Below are 16,744 nucleotides of genomic sequence, written 5' to 3' on the forward strand. Positions count from 1 at the left end.
CAAAAAATAAATAAGCATGCCATCCATAATATAAATCCCAACCCTCAAGTATCAAAATATCTCTATTAGTTAAATTAATCCAATCACTAATCCAGGTTAATACCACTGCTTCATAATATAATTTTAAATTAGGGGCTTTAAGTCCCCCTCTTTCCCGTGCATCTTGCAAGATTTTAAATTTTACCCTAGGTTTTTTCCCTTGCCATATGAACCTATTGATGCCTCTTTGCCATTCTTCCAAATTTGAATCCTTTTTTAAAATAGGTATCATCTGAAACAAGAAAAGAAACTTGGGGAGAACATTCATTTTTATCACTGCAATTCTTCCCAATAATTCTTCCAGAAATAAAATGGAACTTTTGTTTTGTGGGCTTTTGCCCCTCCCCACAACCCCAATGTTTTCTTCCTGTCCTCAAAAGAAAAAAGTAGGCCAGTTGACTATTGGAAACTACTCTGAGGAGAAGCATGGAATTAAGTATAGGTGCAGCCAAGAGGAGAAGAGCACGGAGGGTAAAGGATCCCAATCTCCCTAGTTTTTTCCCCTCTCCAGCAAGCTTCTGTGCTCACTGGTGAGGAAAAACTATGAAGGCAGAAATTTTGGAGAAAGCAGTAACAAGGTTACCAGTAGGCACAGCAACCTATGAAATACCTTCCACAAAGTAACTGTTATTATCTGAGCCTTAAATTAAAAAGAAAACAGAACAAGAAAGAAAACTTTGGTTGACAGAGAGCTTCTGTTCTGGCAGAAGTGACCCCCAGAGGCACAGAGTCCTGTATATAACCAGATGGGTAAGGAAGTCTCACTGCAAATTCCAATCCTCTCTCAGGCTCCTCCATATGAATCAGGACATTCACATAGAAGATGGTATTTCTGCTCCTGTGGCTCAGGAGAGGTGGAGACCATTGGACACATACTCCTTCAATGTTCCTTCTATAGAGCTATTCAGAAAAACCATATCCTCCCCATAACTGATAGGTATCCTGGTCATTCGGAAAGTATTTATCTCCAGTGGCTGCTTAAGGATGAGCAGGCAGTGATCACGGCACAGGTGACTAGATTCTGCGCAGCAGCATTGGGGATTCGCCAGAAACATAACTAAACATTTTAGATCTTTTTAATAATCTTTTATAATTAATTTTATTACGTGTTTTTATCCAGCATTAGACTATACTCAATGTATTTTTATTGTCAGGTCAATATGATTCAATTTTTCTGAAGGTAGCTAGGTTTTGTTATACTGTCTGTAAAACTAGGCAGACCTTGGTTACTCATTGATTACATCTTTAATTGTAATATATTGCTATGTCTTCTTGTGTTTGGTTCTGTTTAGTTTTGTTTTATTTGAATGTTTAATTTATGTGTTGGCCTTCGGCTGTAATAATAAATTGATTTGATTAGAAGATGGTATTGCAATTTCCTGCAGGGCTACAATTAGCCAAAACTCCACTATTTTGCCAGATCACATGACTATAACCTACCCCAGCATGTCCTCCACAAATTATTAGGATAGGACTGTTTCTATCATAAGCCTTTTTCTTCTAATCTTTGCTCAGGCCAGTGTCACACACTAATTCATATGCCAACACACTTTCCCTCCAATGCCATGTTCTAGAATGGGAAAATGGAATCTGCTTTTCATAAGGCCTCTGTTTAGCTCAAAATTATGTTTTTAAATTACTGAATTGCATCAGGACCAGAGGTTTGTTCTTCCAAACTTTCGGATTCATACTAGAGCCCATCCTCAGGGAACTTACTGTTATATACTCCTGGCTACTTTCATTTGCAACCAGTGACCAGCTCGCCTGACCAATAACCAGCCAAGACAAAGTTAAGACTTCCTTGTTTCGTTTATTGCAATAAGCGGGGAGAGAAGCTATCAAAGCTTGGTTCACTCCAAAGTTCATCATCTCAAATCAACATCTTTATACTGTAAGGAACCACTTCAATCCACATCTTAAGAAAGCAGAACTCTTGGAAACGATCTCTTCCAACAGGAACTTTTATTAAGAGAAATTGATAGCAGGCATGATAGACAGGATCTGAGGGATTTCCTTACAAATCAATGTTTTAAAGTGTCCCTAATCAACCCCCAACCCGCAGTTCTTCCAGGTGATTCAGACCGGCAGATTTCTAGGTGTTAACTCCAGGAAAGATAACATCAATCCAGCTCTGTTGTGTATGATCATTCAACAGTTCCTCACACCTTATTTTGATGACGGAGAAATAAACCAGATCTCGGAGGGCTGTATCTTTTCACCCCCCTTTTCCTAGCTGGCCGGTAAGGAGGAGAAGTTCAGAGTGGCATAGGATAAGAGGCAAATGGTTATATTGTAATGGTTAGCAGACCCGAAGGCGAATAAACAAAAGGTTACTGTTGTGTCCTGAGCCTGCAGTAGCAGGCTCGGGACGTTGTCATGGTAACGGGCTGTTGCAAAGCTGCCCGGGACCAGGCAAAGCGCACCATTTTCCCTGTATCTTTTTTACCCGGGAAACCTGGCCATTAAGAAGGAGAAGAGAGGCCTGCGAGCCTCTGAGTTGTGATGGAGCAATTGGAAGGAGAATAAAGAACTTGTTGCTGACAGTATGTTTGCCTTTCTTTCGCCACTAAGACAAGGACTTAACACTGGCAACGAAGGTGGGATTGTCTTGCAAATTAAAAGAAGAAAATTGTAAGACTTACCCAAAGGAGTCCTTGAAGAAGGAAGACGGCATTAAATTCAGCATCTGGCCTGCCAGTACAGCGTCGCTGGAGGTAAGCTGGCTGATAGACCCCTTCCTGCATAGCAAGCAAGAATGGCAAAGATTGGGAGGCTGTCAGAATTCGACGTAACTCGCCCAGAGAGATGGGAGTCTTATGTTGCTAGAGCAGAGACTTACTTCAGAGTAAATCAAGTTAGAGAAGATGGCTTGAAGGCTGCAACCATACTGTGTGTCTGCGGTCAGGATGTGTTTGAAATTGCAGAAAACTTGGCAGCCCCTGCTCCTCTAGAGTCTGTAACATACACAGACTTAAAAAATTTATTGAAAGAGCATTTCCAGCCAGAGATGTCTGTCATTGCATGGAGACATACCTTTGAACAAAGGGACCAGAGGGCAGGAGAATCAGCCAAGGAATTTATTGCAGCATTAAGAAGAGCAGCCAAACCATGTGACTTTAAGGATTTAGAAGAAAGACTTAGAGACCGTTTTGTATGCGATTTAAGGAACAGAGGGCTGCAACAAAAACTCTTTGCAAGGAAGGACCTCTCGTTCCAAGATGCTTTGAGAGAGGTGACAGCTGAAGAGGCAGCAGGTGGGGCAGTCAAACACATGCGGCCCATTAAGAACAATTCAGAAGAAGTTCCTGTGCACCATGAGGAACTCCAAGAAGGCCCGGAAGAAGATCCTGAAGAAGAGGTGGATCATCTTTTCCCATCTAAAGATGGAAAGAAGAAAGGAAGCAAAGACAAAGCTCCAGCTGGGCCTAAATGCTTCGGGTGCGGAGGTCGCCACAAGAGGGCCGACTGCAGGTTTCGTTCAGCCGTCTGCAGAGCATGTGGAAGGCAAGGCCACATAGCAGCCGTTCATCTAGGCCAAAAGAAGGTACAACTTCGAGAAGAATTGCATCTGAAAGGTACCAGGGTCCCCAGCCAAAACAGGGTGGGCTTCTGCATGTCGCGCAGGAGTGTTTGCAGAACAGGCACACACAAACCTCTTAAAAAGAAGTTGTCCCTTAAGGTGAGGCTGCAAGGAATTCCCTTAGTTATGGAGCTGGACACTGGGTCTGCTCTTTCAATCATTTCCTTTCATACATTCAGGAAGATTTGCAATAGCAGTGGGTTTCAGGCTAAATGTAGGCCTTCCAACATAATCTTAACAGACTTCCAAAACTCCAAGGTGTGCGTAAAGGGGGAGGCCACCCTTACTGTACAACACAAGAGTTTTGAGGGTCCCTTGGATGTGTTGGTTGTTGGGGGTGACAGAACAAGTATTATAGGACTCGATTGGTTTGAGGCCTTGGGAATTCAGGTTACTGGCTTGCATAGTTTGCAAACGTTAAGCCTAGCAGAAGTCTGTGAGGAGTTTGCAGATGTGTTTAGTTCACAGCTTGGATCCTTTAAGGGGCCTCCAGTCTCCTTACGACTTGACCCCAACATCACACCTATTAGGGTTAAAGCTAGAAGAGTACCCTTTGCATTAAAAGGAAAAATTGATGCTGAGTTGGATAAATTGATCCAACAAGGCATTTTAGAGCCTGTGGATTCAAGTCCATGGGAAACACCCATAGTAACGCCTCTTAAGGCTAATGGAGATATTAGAATATGTGCTGATTACAAGTGCACTATTAACAAGGCATTACAACAGCATGCTTACCCTGTACCAGTAGTCAGCCACATTTTGGCTTCCCTCAAGGGGGGGCGAGTTTTTGCAAAGCTTGACTTGGCACAGGCTTATCAACAGTTACCTGTTGATCAAGCGGCTGCTGAGGCACAGACCATTGTAACGCATAGGGGTGCATTCAAGGTCAAGAGATTGCAGTTTGGGGTGAATGTTGCACGAGGCATTTTCCAAAGCATCATGGAAAGCACACTTAGGGGCATTCCTGGGGTTTGTCCCTACTTTGATGATGTTCTTATTGCTGGAGAATCCATTCAGAACTTAGCAGAGAGATTGAGGGCTGTGTTGCTTTGATTCAGAAGAGCAGGCCTAAAACTTAAGAAAAACAAGTGCAAAATAGGGGTCACTTCTACAGATTTTTTGGGATTTAGAATAGATGCCCAAGGTATTCACCCTGCTGAATCAAAGTTAAAGGCCATACAGCAGGCTCCTAGCCCTAAAACTAAGGGTGAACTGCAGGCTTTCTTAGGCCTTCTAAATTTTTACAACGCTTTCCTACCTCACAAGGCTGCTGTAGCTGAACCTCTACATAGGCTTTNGTCCACGAACAGAGTTTCAATGAGGTCAAGGCCTTGCTAACATCTCATGATGTGCTTGCACATTTCAATGAGAAATTGCCTGTATGCATTGCCTGTGATGCTTCCCCTTATGGGGTAGGAGCTGTACTCAGCCACTTGAAAGCTGATGGAACTCAGGTTCCTGTTGCTTATTACTCCAGGACTCTGTCTTCTGCTGAGCGCAATTATGCTCAAATAGATAGAGAAGCATTGGCCATAGTAGCAGGGGTTAAAAAATTCCATGATTTTTTAAATGGCAGGCATTTCATGGTCTTCACTGACCATAAACCGCTGTTGGGGTTGTTTACCACCAATAAACAAACTCCCCATATTATTTCCCCTAGAATGATGAGGTGGTCTATTTTTTTGTCAGCTTATGACTATTCCTTAATTCACAAACCTGGTAAGGAGATGGGTCATGCAGACGGCCTAAGCAGACTACCTCTGCCAACAGTAGAAGCAGACCCCACTCCTGCCATCAATCTTCTTTCTATTCAGGAGTTGCCTGAATCTCCCCTTAATGCAAGGGATGTGGCTGCTGAAACAGCCACTGATGTCACGCTTACTCGTGTGCTTTCCTGGGTTCTGTCTGGATGGCCTGACAGAAGCCCTGGTACTGAGTTCCAAAGCTTCTGGCTCAAGAGGCATGAGTTATCCACCTTTAAGAGTTGCCTGCTTTGGGGCAGCAGGATGGTTATTCCTACCTCGTTGAGATGTAGAATCTTGATTTCCCTCCATGAGGGCCATCCTGGCATTGTCCGGATGAAGGCGCTCGCGTGCAGCCATTTATGGTGGCCAGGGCTAGACAAGAATATAGAGGCCCATGTGCATGGGTGTCACTTGTGCCAGCGTTCATGGCCGGAGATGCCTCAGGCCCCTGTACACAGGTGGGAGGAAACACATCTGCCTTGGTCCCGAGTACATGTGGACTATGCTGGGCCCTTTCAGGGGCAATTCTTCTTGTTCCTTGTGAATAGTCATTCTAAGTGGCTGGAAGTTGTTCCTGTCTCCTCCACTACTACTGCCAGGACCATCCAGGTGTTGCGAGGCATTTTTGCTGCTCACGGCCTGCCAGATGTTTTAGTTTCAGACAACGGCCCACAGTTCACGTCTGCGGAGTTCCAGGCTTTCCTACAGGCCAACATGATCCGGCATGCGACATCGGCCCCCTTCCACCCTTCCACCAACGGTATGGCTGAGAGGATGGTGCGTGTCACCAAGGACGCCCTCAAGAAACTGACTTACGGGGACTGGCATCACAGGTTGGCAGATTTTCTTCTTGCACACCACACCACACCTACTGTATCCACTGGAAAAAGCCCTGCAGAACTCCGCTGGGGTCGCAGACTGATAACTAAGCTTGACAGGTTGCATCCTGACAGGTTGGCACCTCTGGTTTCCAAGCCTAGGGCGCCACGGTGTTTGCAAGTAGGCGCTCCGGTTTGGACCCGGAACTACGGTCCCAGTCATCTGTGGATTCCTGCTGTGGTCTGCAAGGTCACTGGGCCATTGTCTTACGAGGTTTCCTTGGAAGACGGCCGCGTTCTTCGGCGGCATATTGACCAGCTGCGTACAAGACTGGACTCTTCCTCTTCTACTCCTGGGTTTTCTCTGGGGGGGAGGGGGATCAACAGGAGCAAAGGGAAGGCTCGCTTCAGGGTTCCGCAAGTGTGCCCAACAGAGATTCATGGGAACAAGGAACATCGCACCCACCATTACATACTCCAGCCAGGGAGTCACTCAGGGGGTATCCTCACAGTTCACAAGACCTATACAACACTCCAGACAGGGAGAATAACAGGGAGCATCCACATAACACAAACAATACAAGAGAACTGGCATGTAGTCAAGGGAACTGGCCAACTGCTACAATTGCTTCCAGAAGGAAATCAGTCCAAAGGGGAGTAGTCAGAGAGACAAATCCTGATTCTGGCACTTCAGGTACAGATCAAGGGGCAATTGGGTATTGGGGCACCGCAGAGACCCCAGATAACACTGTTACAGGGCTTGGGAGTGAGGAACTGTGTTCCCAAGATTGGTCCATTGTGGACTTGGAGAACACCACAGACCCGCCAGATGGGGGGTGGGGTTCTGAGGGTTCAGGTAGCCTAGTAGTAGGCAGATCATACAGGAACCCGAGGGAGCAAAGCCCTGGTCTGCATAGCCCGGTGGGCAAGCGAACAGACCAGGTGACAGGAGCCAGGTCACCAGACCACCAGGGCAACCAAGAGAGGGCAGCCCCACTACATCAAGTGCACGGGAAAGTCCAGGGTGTTCCCAGGGTCCGAGGAGGTCGCAACGAAGCAAACGACCTCCACAGTATCTGGAGGAGTTTGTAAGGTTGTTGTCAACCTTCTAGAATATGGGTGTTGGTAGTTATTCCAAAATGATAGCACGATACCATAAGGGTGTTATCAAGTAAGACCTCCACAGTCCATACACCTGTAGATGAATGAAGTACCACGTCCCTCAAGAAGGTCGCAGTTATCTGCATATGTATGTATGTTGGGGCAGTTTCATCCGGGGGTGAAGGGGTGTTGTGTCCTGAGCCTGCAGTAGCAGGCTCGGGACGTTGTCATGGTAATGGGCTGTTGCAAAGCTGCCTGGGACCAGACAAAGTGGCGCCAGCCTGCGCGCATGCGCGAGTTGCAAAGCGCGCCATTTTCCCTGTATCTTTTTTACCTGGGAAACCTGGCCATTAAGAAGGAGAAGAGAGGCCTGTGAGCCTCTGAGTTGTGATGGAGCAATTGGAAGGAGAATAAAGAACTTGTTGCTGACAGTATGTTTGCCTTTCTTTCGCCACTAAGACAAGGACTTAACAGTTACTTTGTAGTGAATAGAGGAAGTGAAAGTAATAAAACCCGCATGCATATCCCCCCTCCCCCTTGGGAGTATGGCAGGATCCAGGAAAGGGTAAGAATTGGTTTTAGATCAGAGAAGATAGATAGAAAGGAAATAAAACTGGATTCTGACATATACAGTACATTCTTTGCACCGCCTGCCCATCCCTCCTCATTCCCCATTGACTGAGGTACTATGAGGTTACGTTCTCTCCAACCAACTTCTACATATTTCCTGCTACCCTCCTCAAACATACTCAATCATACATTGTATGTACATTATAATTAGCAGATAATATATGCAAGGTATGTCAGTTAATATTTGACAGAATTTTGAGCATGCTCTGTTGGTTTGTTTTTGAGTTCTGGGAAATTTTATGGCTTGTTAGAACAATAAGTTCTTTCTTATTATTCAGTTTTAGCTTTGCTTTTCCTGTTTTCCAATTCAGTTTTGTCCTTTCAGTTAGCTATTTCCTCTTACAGCTGTTTTGCAGCTTGTATTCTTCCATTTCCCATTCTGAAGATCTGGTTAATTTTAGCCTAAGTGTCTATCTTACATCCTCCCTTTATGCTACTATTTCCTTGCTCCCATCTATTGTAGTTTCTTTAGCAAGCTTGTTTTTCTACTCAGTAAGTTTCCACTTCACAGCAGATTTTCTTTTTTAATTTTAAATTTTTCTTACAATATGAAATTTTGAAGACCATTCACTTAATCCTATCATTACCAATCTCCAGGATGTGACTGAATCCAGGTGACCAACTCAGATTGGATCCTGCAACATTATCATGGGACATATATATTTGCCTTCATTCACAAGTTCAATTTCATTTAGATTTTGGAAAGCCTCCCTCTCACCCAAAACTTTAACTTAGGTCTGGTCACTCCATAACTCTCTGTGCATTGCTTAATCTTTATCCTTTCTTATACTGTATGGCTGCCTTAAGATATCGCATAGTATTACTTGAATAATGCAACATTGCTCTGATTATTCTTTCCAAGCTAATTCATTATCAATCAATTCAGTTTCACACTATTATACTTCTGTTTTTCTTGATCCTCTTTCTTTGGCCTCTTTACCATTTCCTTTCATGCCTGATATTTCAAGTTGACAATTTTTAAAAATAAATACTATTTCATTATTTCTTAATCTGCATAAGTTTTAGATTGCAGGTGAAATGCTGCATATTTTCACTGCTCCCCTGCAAAAACAACAAACTACTGAGATCAAGGAGTACTAAGATGGACACATCTCCCCCATCCTAGCTTTGCCACATGCATGGCCAATGCTGTTTCCATACTGTCCAAATCATAAACACTGCCATTGGGTTATATCTGAAAAATCATAGTTATCCTTTAACACAGAATATATTACAAATTCATCTTCATCATCCATCAGTAGGTCCAGGGTCAATATTCCCACTTCCATTCAATTTTTCCATATGCCCATCTTTTCCCCAATTTTTAAACTTGAGTTTTCCCATAAAGTCAATTTAGCATGGAAAAAAGGATCAAATCTTTTTTATTAGCCATTTCATTTCATATATTTCTAACTTTATCTATGTATGTATTTATTTATTTGTATCCTGCTTTTATTATTTTTGCAAATAACTCAAGGCAGCAAACATATTCAACACATTCCTCCTCCAATTTTCCCCACAACAACCCTGTTAGGTGGATTGGGCTGAGAGAGAGAGTGACTGGCTCAAAGTCACCCAGCTGGCTTTCATAGCTAACATGGGACTTGATATTCATTTTGAGAGCATTCACCTTTCCCCAAAGGATCTCCAGGGAGCCTGAGCAACTCAGTAATAAGCAATTGGCCAAGCTCACAGTCTGAAGGACTCTGACCATTTAATCAAGAATGAACTTATTCCAAATAAACCCAAAAGATCATATCCAGGCACATCAATTGGATCTACCCAGTTGGAGTCCAACACTGAGCAGACTTGAGTGACTTTATCCATTGTCAGCTCTTCAAGGTAGACCAGACCAGGAAACCAAAGTCATGCATGCTAATACTACTTTTATTATAAGATTATAGTAACCAAATCTTGCAAAGCTGAATATGCTTCTCCCTTCCCTCTCTTTAGTTTCATGAGATTAGGAAGGATCTTGTCTCTTACTGATGTTACAGTTCTGGCCCAGGCTCAGATTTCGTTTATCTGACATTGTCTTCATTGTGGCTCTTCCTCCTGTTCCTTAAACCTTCTGCTCATTACATCCATCAGATGACTTAATTACTCTTCACAGTGGTTCTATAGATCAGGGGTGTCAAACTGCCAGCCCATTGGCCGGATGTGTCATAGCAAAACCGTGCCCACCCCATTGCCAGCAATGGGAAAAAAAGTCACAATATGTCACAACACGTCACGTGACATTGTGAGTTTGACACCCCTGCTCAAGAGGAATGAATTACATAAGCATCTATATGTTTATGTAATTCATTCCTCTTGAGCAATGGCATGGCATGGCATGGCATGGCATGGCATGGCATGGCATGGCATGGCATGGCATGGCATAGAATAGAATAGAATAGAGCTGGAAGGGACTTTGGAGGTCTTCTAGTCCAGCCCACCGCTCAAGCAGGAGAACCTATACCATTTCAGACAAGTGATGGAGCACCCACGATTTCTGAAGGCAAGCTGTTCCACTGGTTAATTGTCCTCACTATTAGGAACTTTCTCCTAATCAGAGAAAGGAACTTTCTCCTTAATTCCAGGTTGCTTCTCTCTTTGATCAATTTCCAATCATTGTTTCTTGCCTTGCCCTCTAATGCTTTGGAGAATAATTTGATCCCCTCTTCTTTGTGACAGCCCCTCAAATACTGGAATACTGCTATCATGTCACCCCTGTTTCTTCTTTTCTTTAGACTAACCAAACCCAAGTCCTGTAGCCATTCTTCATAAGTTTTAGTTTTCAGGCCTTTGATCATCTTAGTTGGTTAGCCAAGTTATTTTTACACCATGTCTACCAATTACATGGGGCACCCCAATAGAACAGAACAGAACAGAACAGAACAGAACAGAACAGAACAGAACAGAACAGAACAGAACAGAATAGAATAGAATATTCTTTAGTGGCCAAGTTTGATTGAACACACAAGGAATTTGTCTCCGGTGCATAAGCTCTCAGTATACATACAAGCAACAAAGTGATAAATCATAAATCATGAGATGCAATCATAAATCATAAGATACAACCAACAAAGTGATAGTGATAAGATATCAATAGGAATAGGTAATAGGTAATAGGAAAGATGAGAAGGATAATAGTAATACAATTTCTCTTAGGCTTTCATTTTGGAAGAAAGTAATATATTTTCAATGATTTGAAAGAGAGACAATGGAGGCAGAATAGAAATCAGCAATTGGCACAGTAAATTCCATGCCAATATAATTTTATGACAGCTCAAGGGTGGAGTACAGTTAAACTTACAGTGAGAAAAGACCCTGTGTGTGACATAATGTTAATTTATGCATTAAGCATCAATCTAAACCATTTACCATGAACACATATATGGTCTAGAATTTTTTTAAATGCTCTCATGGAAAATAATGTCCTGTCTTTTGCTTTAGACAAACATTAACATTAATTTTATTTAAATGGAGTACAATGAATGTCTGTAATGTACCTACTTTCTATTACTCCCAGCCAATTTGTGTGCATTAAATCAGGAAAAAGAAATAAAACAGGTCCTACTGGCTTGGCAAGCCACTAGGTTGCTTGCTTCTTTTGTCAATTCTTCTGTAGGCTATATGTGTAGGTGGTAGGGAGTTCCTTGTGGGAGAAAAGGTGCACTTCTTTAATTTCAGCAGAAGCATCTTCTTGGAATGACACCAGCCTTATCACACCAGGACTGAAGAAAGCTGAGAGAGTAGTATAATATTATAATTAGCACTCTTTGCTTCTCATTGGATGAATCAACCTGTTGCATGTGCAATAGGAAATGTGCACAGAGCAGAGACAAAGGGATGAACTAGACATCTGGGTTGTATAGAAAAGGTGCATAGGCAAAGCAATACAAATCTTGATCACAGCATACATTTTTGGCAATCTAAGACTGGGTCAGAGAGAAGACAAGAACTTTCTTCTTTTGCTGAAGCTCTTTTGAGGATGGCTTCACTTTTCCGACACCTGTGGGTGTTGCTATGGAAGAACTGGCTGAGTGTCAAAAGGCAACCAGTAAGTATAGAAATTAAAAAACAAGAGAATTTTAAGTCCCAGGGAATCCAGGACAAAATATTATTTAAGAAAAGGTAGTAATACAGTTTTTCAAAATGATGAGTGTGAAAAATATTTTCTCTAGTGATATTTGATTGCAAATGTGCTATTTCATGTCTGGTCAATGAATAAGAGTCATAACTGTATATTTTATAGATATATGTATCTATGAGTTCTTACTTGATCAACCAAAGCTGCTGCTGTATTTGTGGAAAGATTTAATTTTTTTCTTGTTCAAATGTGCCACATTGGGTGGCACCTACAGATGAAGGGAGGGAGTATTTTTAAATGTTATGTTAACCAAACAGAAAGCCAGCTTGACAAGCAAAATTTGGATTAGAATCTTTTCTCCATTGCTAAATTTCTCCATTTTTGTTTTGATGGAATAGTAAGTAAGCATGTCCTTGTGCTCTAAGTATTATTTCAGTATAATATTTCTACTGAGCTGCTTATATCTTTAGTTACTCATCTCAAGAGTTGGCAACTTAGAGCAGAGAGTATTTTGCTATTTCACTAATTAGATGATGCTCATTATGATTCATTACACAATCAGCCAGATATTCACATTTGACATTTTTTCTACCTATTGATGTGGATTATGTTATTATTATTAAATTTATTTGCTGTCTATCTTGCCATGAGCTACTGTAGGCAACTCACAACCATGAAGAAATAGAAAGTAAGTTTAAACAAAGTGAAAATAATAGAACAATAAAGCAAAGAAAAACAAAAGAAAATACATCAATATGACTAGTAAAAAAAATGCTATGCTGGCTGGAAATTCTGGAAGTTTTAGTCCCAGAACTAAACTGGGGAAGGCTGGTTTAAATTAAATTAGAATCTGCACAAGGAATCATTTATGCAATAAGTAACTTATTAAAGGTAGCAGCCTTTAATTGTATATATTATATTTTATGTACTGTAGCAGAGATGCTGATGGATTATAGTCATTTATTTTTTAACGTCCTCTGTGTTGCATTCTCTCTTTTATGAAACCAACTCTTTATGTAAGAGCCTTTCATTAATTATTTTTAACTAGGATATTTTTGTTCTATATCCCATCAAGGCTGATTCTTGGTATTTTTATATATGAAGGTCTGAAAGGTTTCCCCCCCCCCCCATGCATTCTAAACAATCACATGATAATTGCTGATAGGGGATGGCAGAATTTGTAACAATTTCACTTAGCTTTCATCCACATAAATAAAGCTAGGCTGAAGTAAGGTGAGTGTGCTGGGCTAGTGTGGGTCCTTTCCCCGTATATTTTCTGCTCATTCTCTTTCTATTAACAATATAGAGTATTGGAAATCTCATTCAGAATGGATTATTTATTCTGCTGCTCTACTAATAGTTTTACTCCCTTTGTAAGCCACTTCCTCTAGACTTGCCTTTGGGGCATTTATCCCCTCACCTTTAGCAATGCATTTTCTGTTTTGTTAAGTACTAAAGTGCAATAAACCAATTTGAGAAATAGCATGTGACCAATGCATCATAAAATAAAACATAGCAGCATCCGGCTGTGACAGTACTCACAGAGAGGAAAAGGAGAGGAACAGTTTGGTGTAGTGGTGAAGGTCTTGCTCTAGAAATCAGGAGACTCTGAATTCTAGTCTCGCCTTTAGCATGAAAGCCAGCTGAGTGACTTTGGGCCAGTCACTCTGTTTCAGCCCAACCTCCCTCACAGGATTATTGTTGTGGGAAAAATAGGAGGAGGAAAAGTATTATGTTTTCACCACCTTGAGTTTTTTATAATAATAATAATAAAGGCAGGATATTACTAATTAACTAAATAAAATAAGCAATAGTCCCAGTGAAAGCACAACAGGAGCAATAATGGGGGGTTGAGTGAAGAAATGGTGACAAATTTGTATTAACATAGCTGCTCTCTTGGCTTGCCACCAAAATAGAAAACTCTGGAGATTTTTAAAGTCAATTTGCTCCATTAAATATTGTTCATCTAATCATGCATTTATTAATATACTTTTAGTATTTTTCTATAGGTTTATTTCTCCTGGATGTCACATTTATGTAAGTGAAGTCCAAGGGTTTACTAAGACTATTCCAATATGTTAAACATACAATTCATTCAACGGTGAGAGGGGACTACAGCAGATGCATTCAGTTGACAAATTATACTTTGTTTATGCTGAGATCAACATTCACACTTGAGTTTGGTATAGGCAAGATTTCTCATTAAATTTTTAAAAAAAATCAAACAAAATTGTTGAAAATTATTATTATATGTTTGAAAATAATTTTAACAATTTTTAGAAAGGATATTTGGAAGTTTGTAAATGCCTATATTTGCCATTATTTCAAAGACAGAAAATATGCTATTTCCCTTTTTTCATATTTTGTGAAAATAGAGCTTGGGAACATTGTACCCAATTTAGTCATAAAGTATTAGCTCTTATCTTAAATATAATTCCTCTGTTTATAAAGCTATATTTTTTAGCTTATACAGATCTACCTGTTTATCTTTTTATCTGGTGTGCCTTAAAATTCACCAGGATGATTAATGTCTTGCAACAGGCATTAATGGGGAGTGACATGGTGCTCATGTCTGGTATTACTATTACCAGATTTCAGTTATGTACTCCAGGAAAGCATTTTGCAGATTTTTTTATCCTGCCAATTGAAATCTGATCTCTTGGTTTTTTTATATATATAAAAAAGTTTTATTGTTTTTTTCCATTTTTTATACAAAAGCTTAGGACACAACGTGGTGGTCAGAGTGTCAAATCATTCAAAAACAAAATCATATACACATAGCTCAAATTAATTATAAACAATTTGCTCTCTGTAAGGAATAATATTACTTATTAAAATTAAAATTAATACAATTTTAGATAAGTTCAATCAAACAAAGATCCTCAATCACCTTGCAATTATGATAATCTATATCCTGTTTTAAGCTTTACTAATTGCAATTGTCTTATTCCAATTACATTTCAATAGACATATAGTTGGGATTTCAGGTATCCTTAATAATAGATCGTTCATTAAAACTATTTTTTTTCCTATCACAAATGGCTCTTACTCTCTCTCTATTACAGCGTATTTTTCACGTTTAAAATAACAATATAAATCCAACAAATACAGTTCTATTTTTTAAAATATATTCTATCATTTCATCAATCCACATCTATAAAAAATCTTTTTAAGCCCTTTTGTAAAGTTTACACCTTCAAATATTTATCAAGTATAATGTCAAGAAATTCCCTGCCCTCATTCATTATTAAATCAGAAAATTCTCTCTCTATTTCAAAATAATTATCATATTTAAAATAATAGTATAGTTCAAAAAAACCCACATATCTATTTTTAAACACGTGTTCTATCATTTCATCACTCTACGTCTATAAAATCTTTTTAACCCGTAAACAAGTTTGCTCCCTAATAATTATCAACTATGGTATCAATCAATTCTCATCCTTCTTTCATTATTAAATCAGACAAAATCTCTAAAGCCTTTTTAACCCATCAAGTAACATTTTATATCACATTTAAACCTGACTCTAGCTTTCTTTCTAGGCCAAGTTGGTTCCCATATTAAAACTTTTCGATTATCAAACCTCAAACTTTGGTTACAAAACTTTCTAATCAATTCAAACTGAGCAAAACTTTCTTCTCTTCCTGGCAATATCATCTGAGTGTTATATTGACTTTTATTCCATATTATAATTGTAAATAAGTTATCCGCTTTGTTGTGGTTTCCAGAAAGTTGTATCTGAGTATCAATCTTTGTAGTTTTCAGTAATTGAACTGAATCAGTTACAGTTAATTCTTGATCATCCAAGTTATCCATCCGTTGTAGGTAACGTTGTGTAGAATTAGTTGGCTCAGTGGTTACCACCTTTTCTCCCAGCATAGATTCATCATTGGGTTGTAAGCATAATGTCTCTGTCTCTTTAGATTGTGTGTCTTGATGTATGAAAGCCTGTTCAGTATTGCTCTGTTCTTCCTCTGGTGTTCCTTGTTCCATTGCTTGATTCATTATTGGAGGGTCAGTTGAAAGTGTCAAGGTGGCATCTTTAAATTGTCTCCTCGGTTTCCCATAAGTTTTGAAGTCTTCTGTCATTTCAAATTTTTTCCCCAATATTAGATCATAGTCAAGATATGGAATATTTCCTTCCATTTTGGTGGTAGACTAGCCTGTTCCTTTTGTTAGAGACTATATTTAACAAAAGTCCACAAATATCCGCCTCCAAAGGTCTACTAGCCAGCTTCACCACCCAAATGTCAGATTATCTTTTCTCTTTTACTGTCATGTGAAGTCCAATCACAAAGATAGAGTTGTAGTGTCACTTTGGCCACCAGATGTCCTCAGTGGACTGTAAGATCTTTTTTCCACGTTGATAAAGTTAAAAAAAAAGTTTTCACTCTTATTTTTTAAAATTTAACAAGAGAGGTATCTCCAACATTATAAAGTTGATGGGAACAAATTAGCAATGTCCCTTTTTTCTTCTTTTCCCCTAATTATCCCCACAAAGAAAGTACAATGGTAGAAAAAACAACCAAAGAAGACAAAGAGGTGTTTTTTTTCCTTTGTTAGAAGGTAAGTCTTCATCCTGGTTCATCCAAGCCGGGAATAAATAAGCAAACATGGCGACTGCTTTGGGAAGAAGGTTACAGTTTATTGCAGAAGACAGATAAGCAGCAGAGGAGAAGAAAAGAGAGTGAGCACATGGGCAGATGGTCTTTTTATACCCTCTAGCCCTGCCTGGAAGTTTCCTGTTCCTGTGGC

At 40.1% G+C, this 16,744-nt stretch overlaps 2 protein-coding genes across 2 annotated transcripts in view; both read left to right on the forward strand.

Annotated features, from left to right (window-relative positions):
• The window catches only part of LOC107290457 (uncharacterized protein K02A2.6-like), a 20,099-nt gene extending 13,256 nt beyond the window's left edge, over positions 1-6,843 (forward strand). The window contains 3 exon segments of the mRNA XM_029284751.1: positions 3,964-4,837; positions 4,912-5,767; positions 6,383-6,843. Coding sequence (XP_029140584.1) covers positions 3,964-4,837; positions 4,912-5,767; positions 6,383-6,843 — 2,191 coding nt within the window.
• A 4,738-nt stretch (positions 6,844-11,581) lies between these two features.
• ABCA12 (ATP binding cassette subfamily A member 12) overlaps positions 11,582-16,744 on the forward strand; it is a 226,544-nt gene continuing 221,381 nt past the window's right edge. The window contains 1 exon segment of the mRNA XM_029284752.1: positions 11,582-11,958. Coding sequence (XP_029140585.1) covers positions 11,890-11,958 — 69 coding nt within the window. The 5' untranslated portion in view covers positions 11,582-11,889.

The sequence above is a fragment of the Protobothrops mucrosquamatus genome, unplaced genomic scaffold (assembly GCF_001527695.2).
Source record: "Protobothrops mucrosquamatus isolate PMUCROS unplaced genomic scaffold, P.Mucros_1.0 scaffold899, whole genome shotgun sequence".
NCBI lineage: Eukaryota > Metazoa > Chordata > Lepidosauria > Squamata > Viperidae > Protobothrops > Protobothrops mucrosquamatus.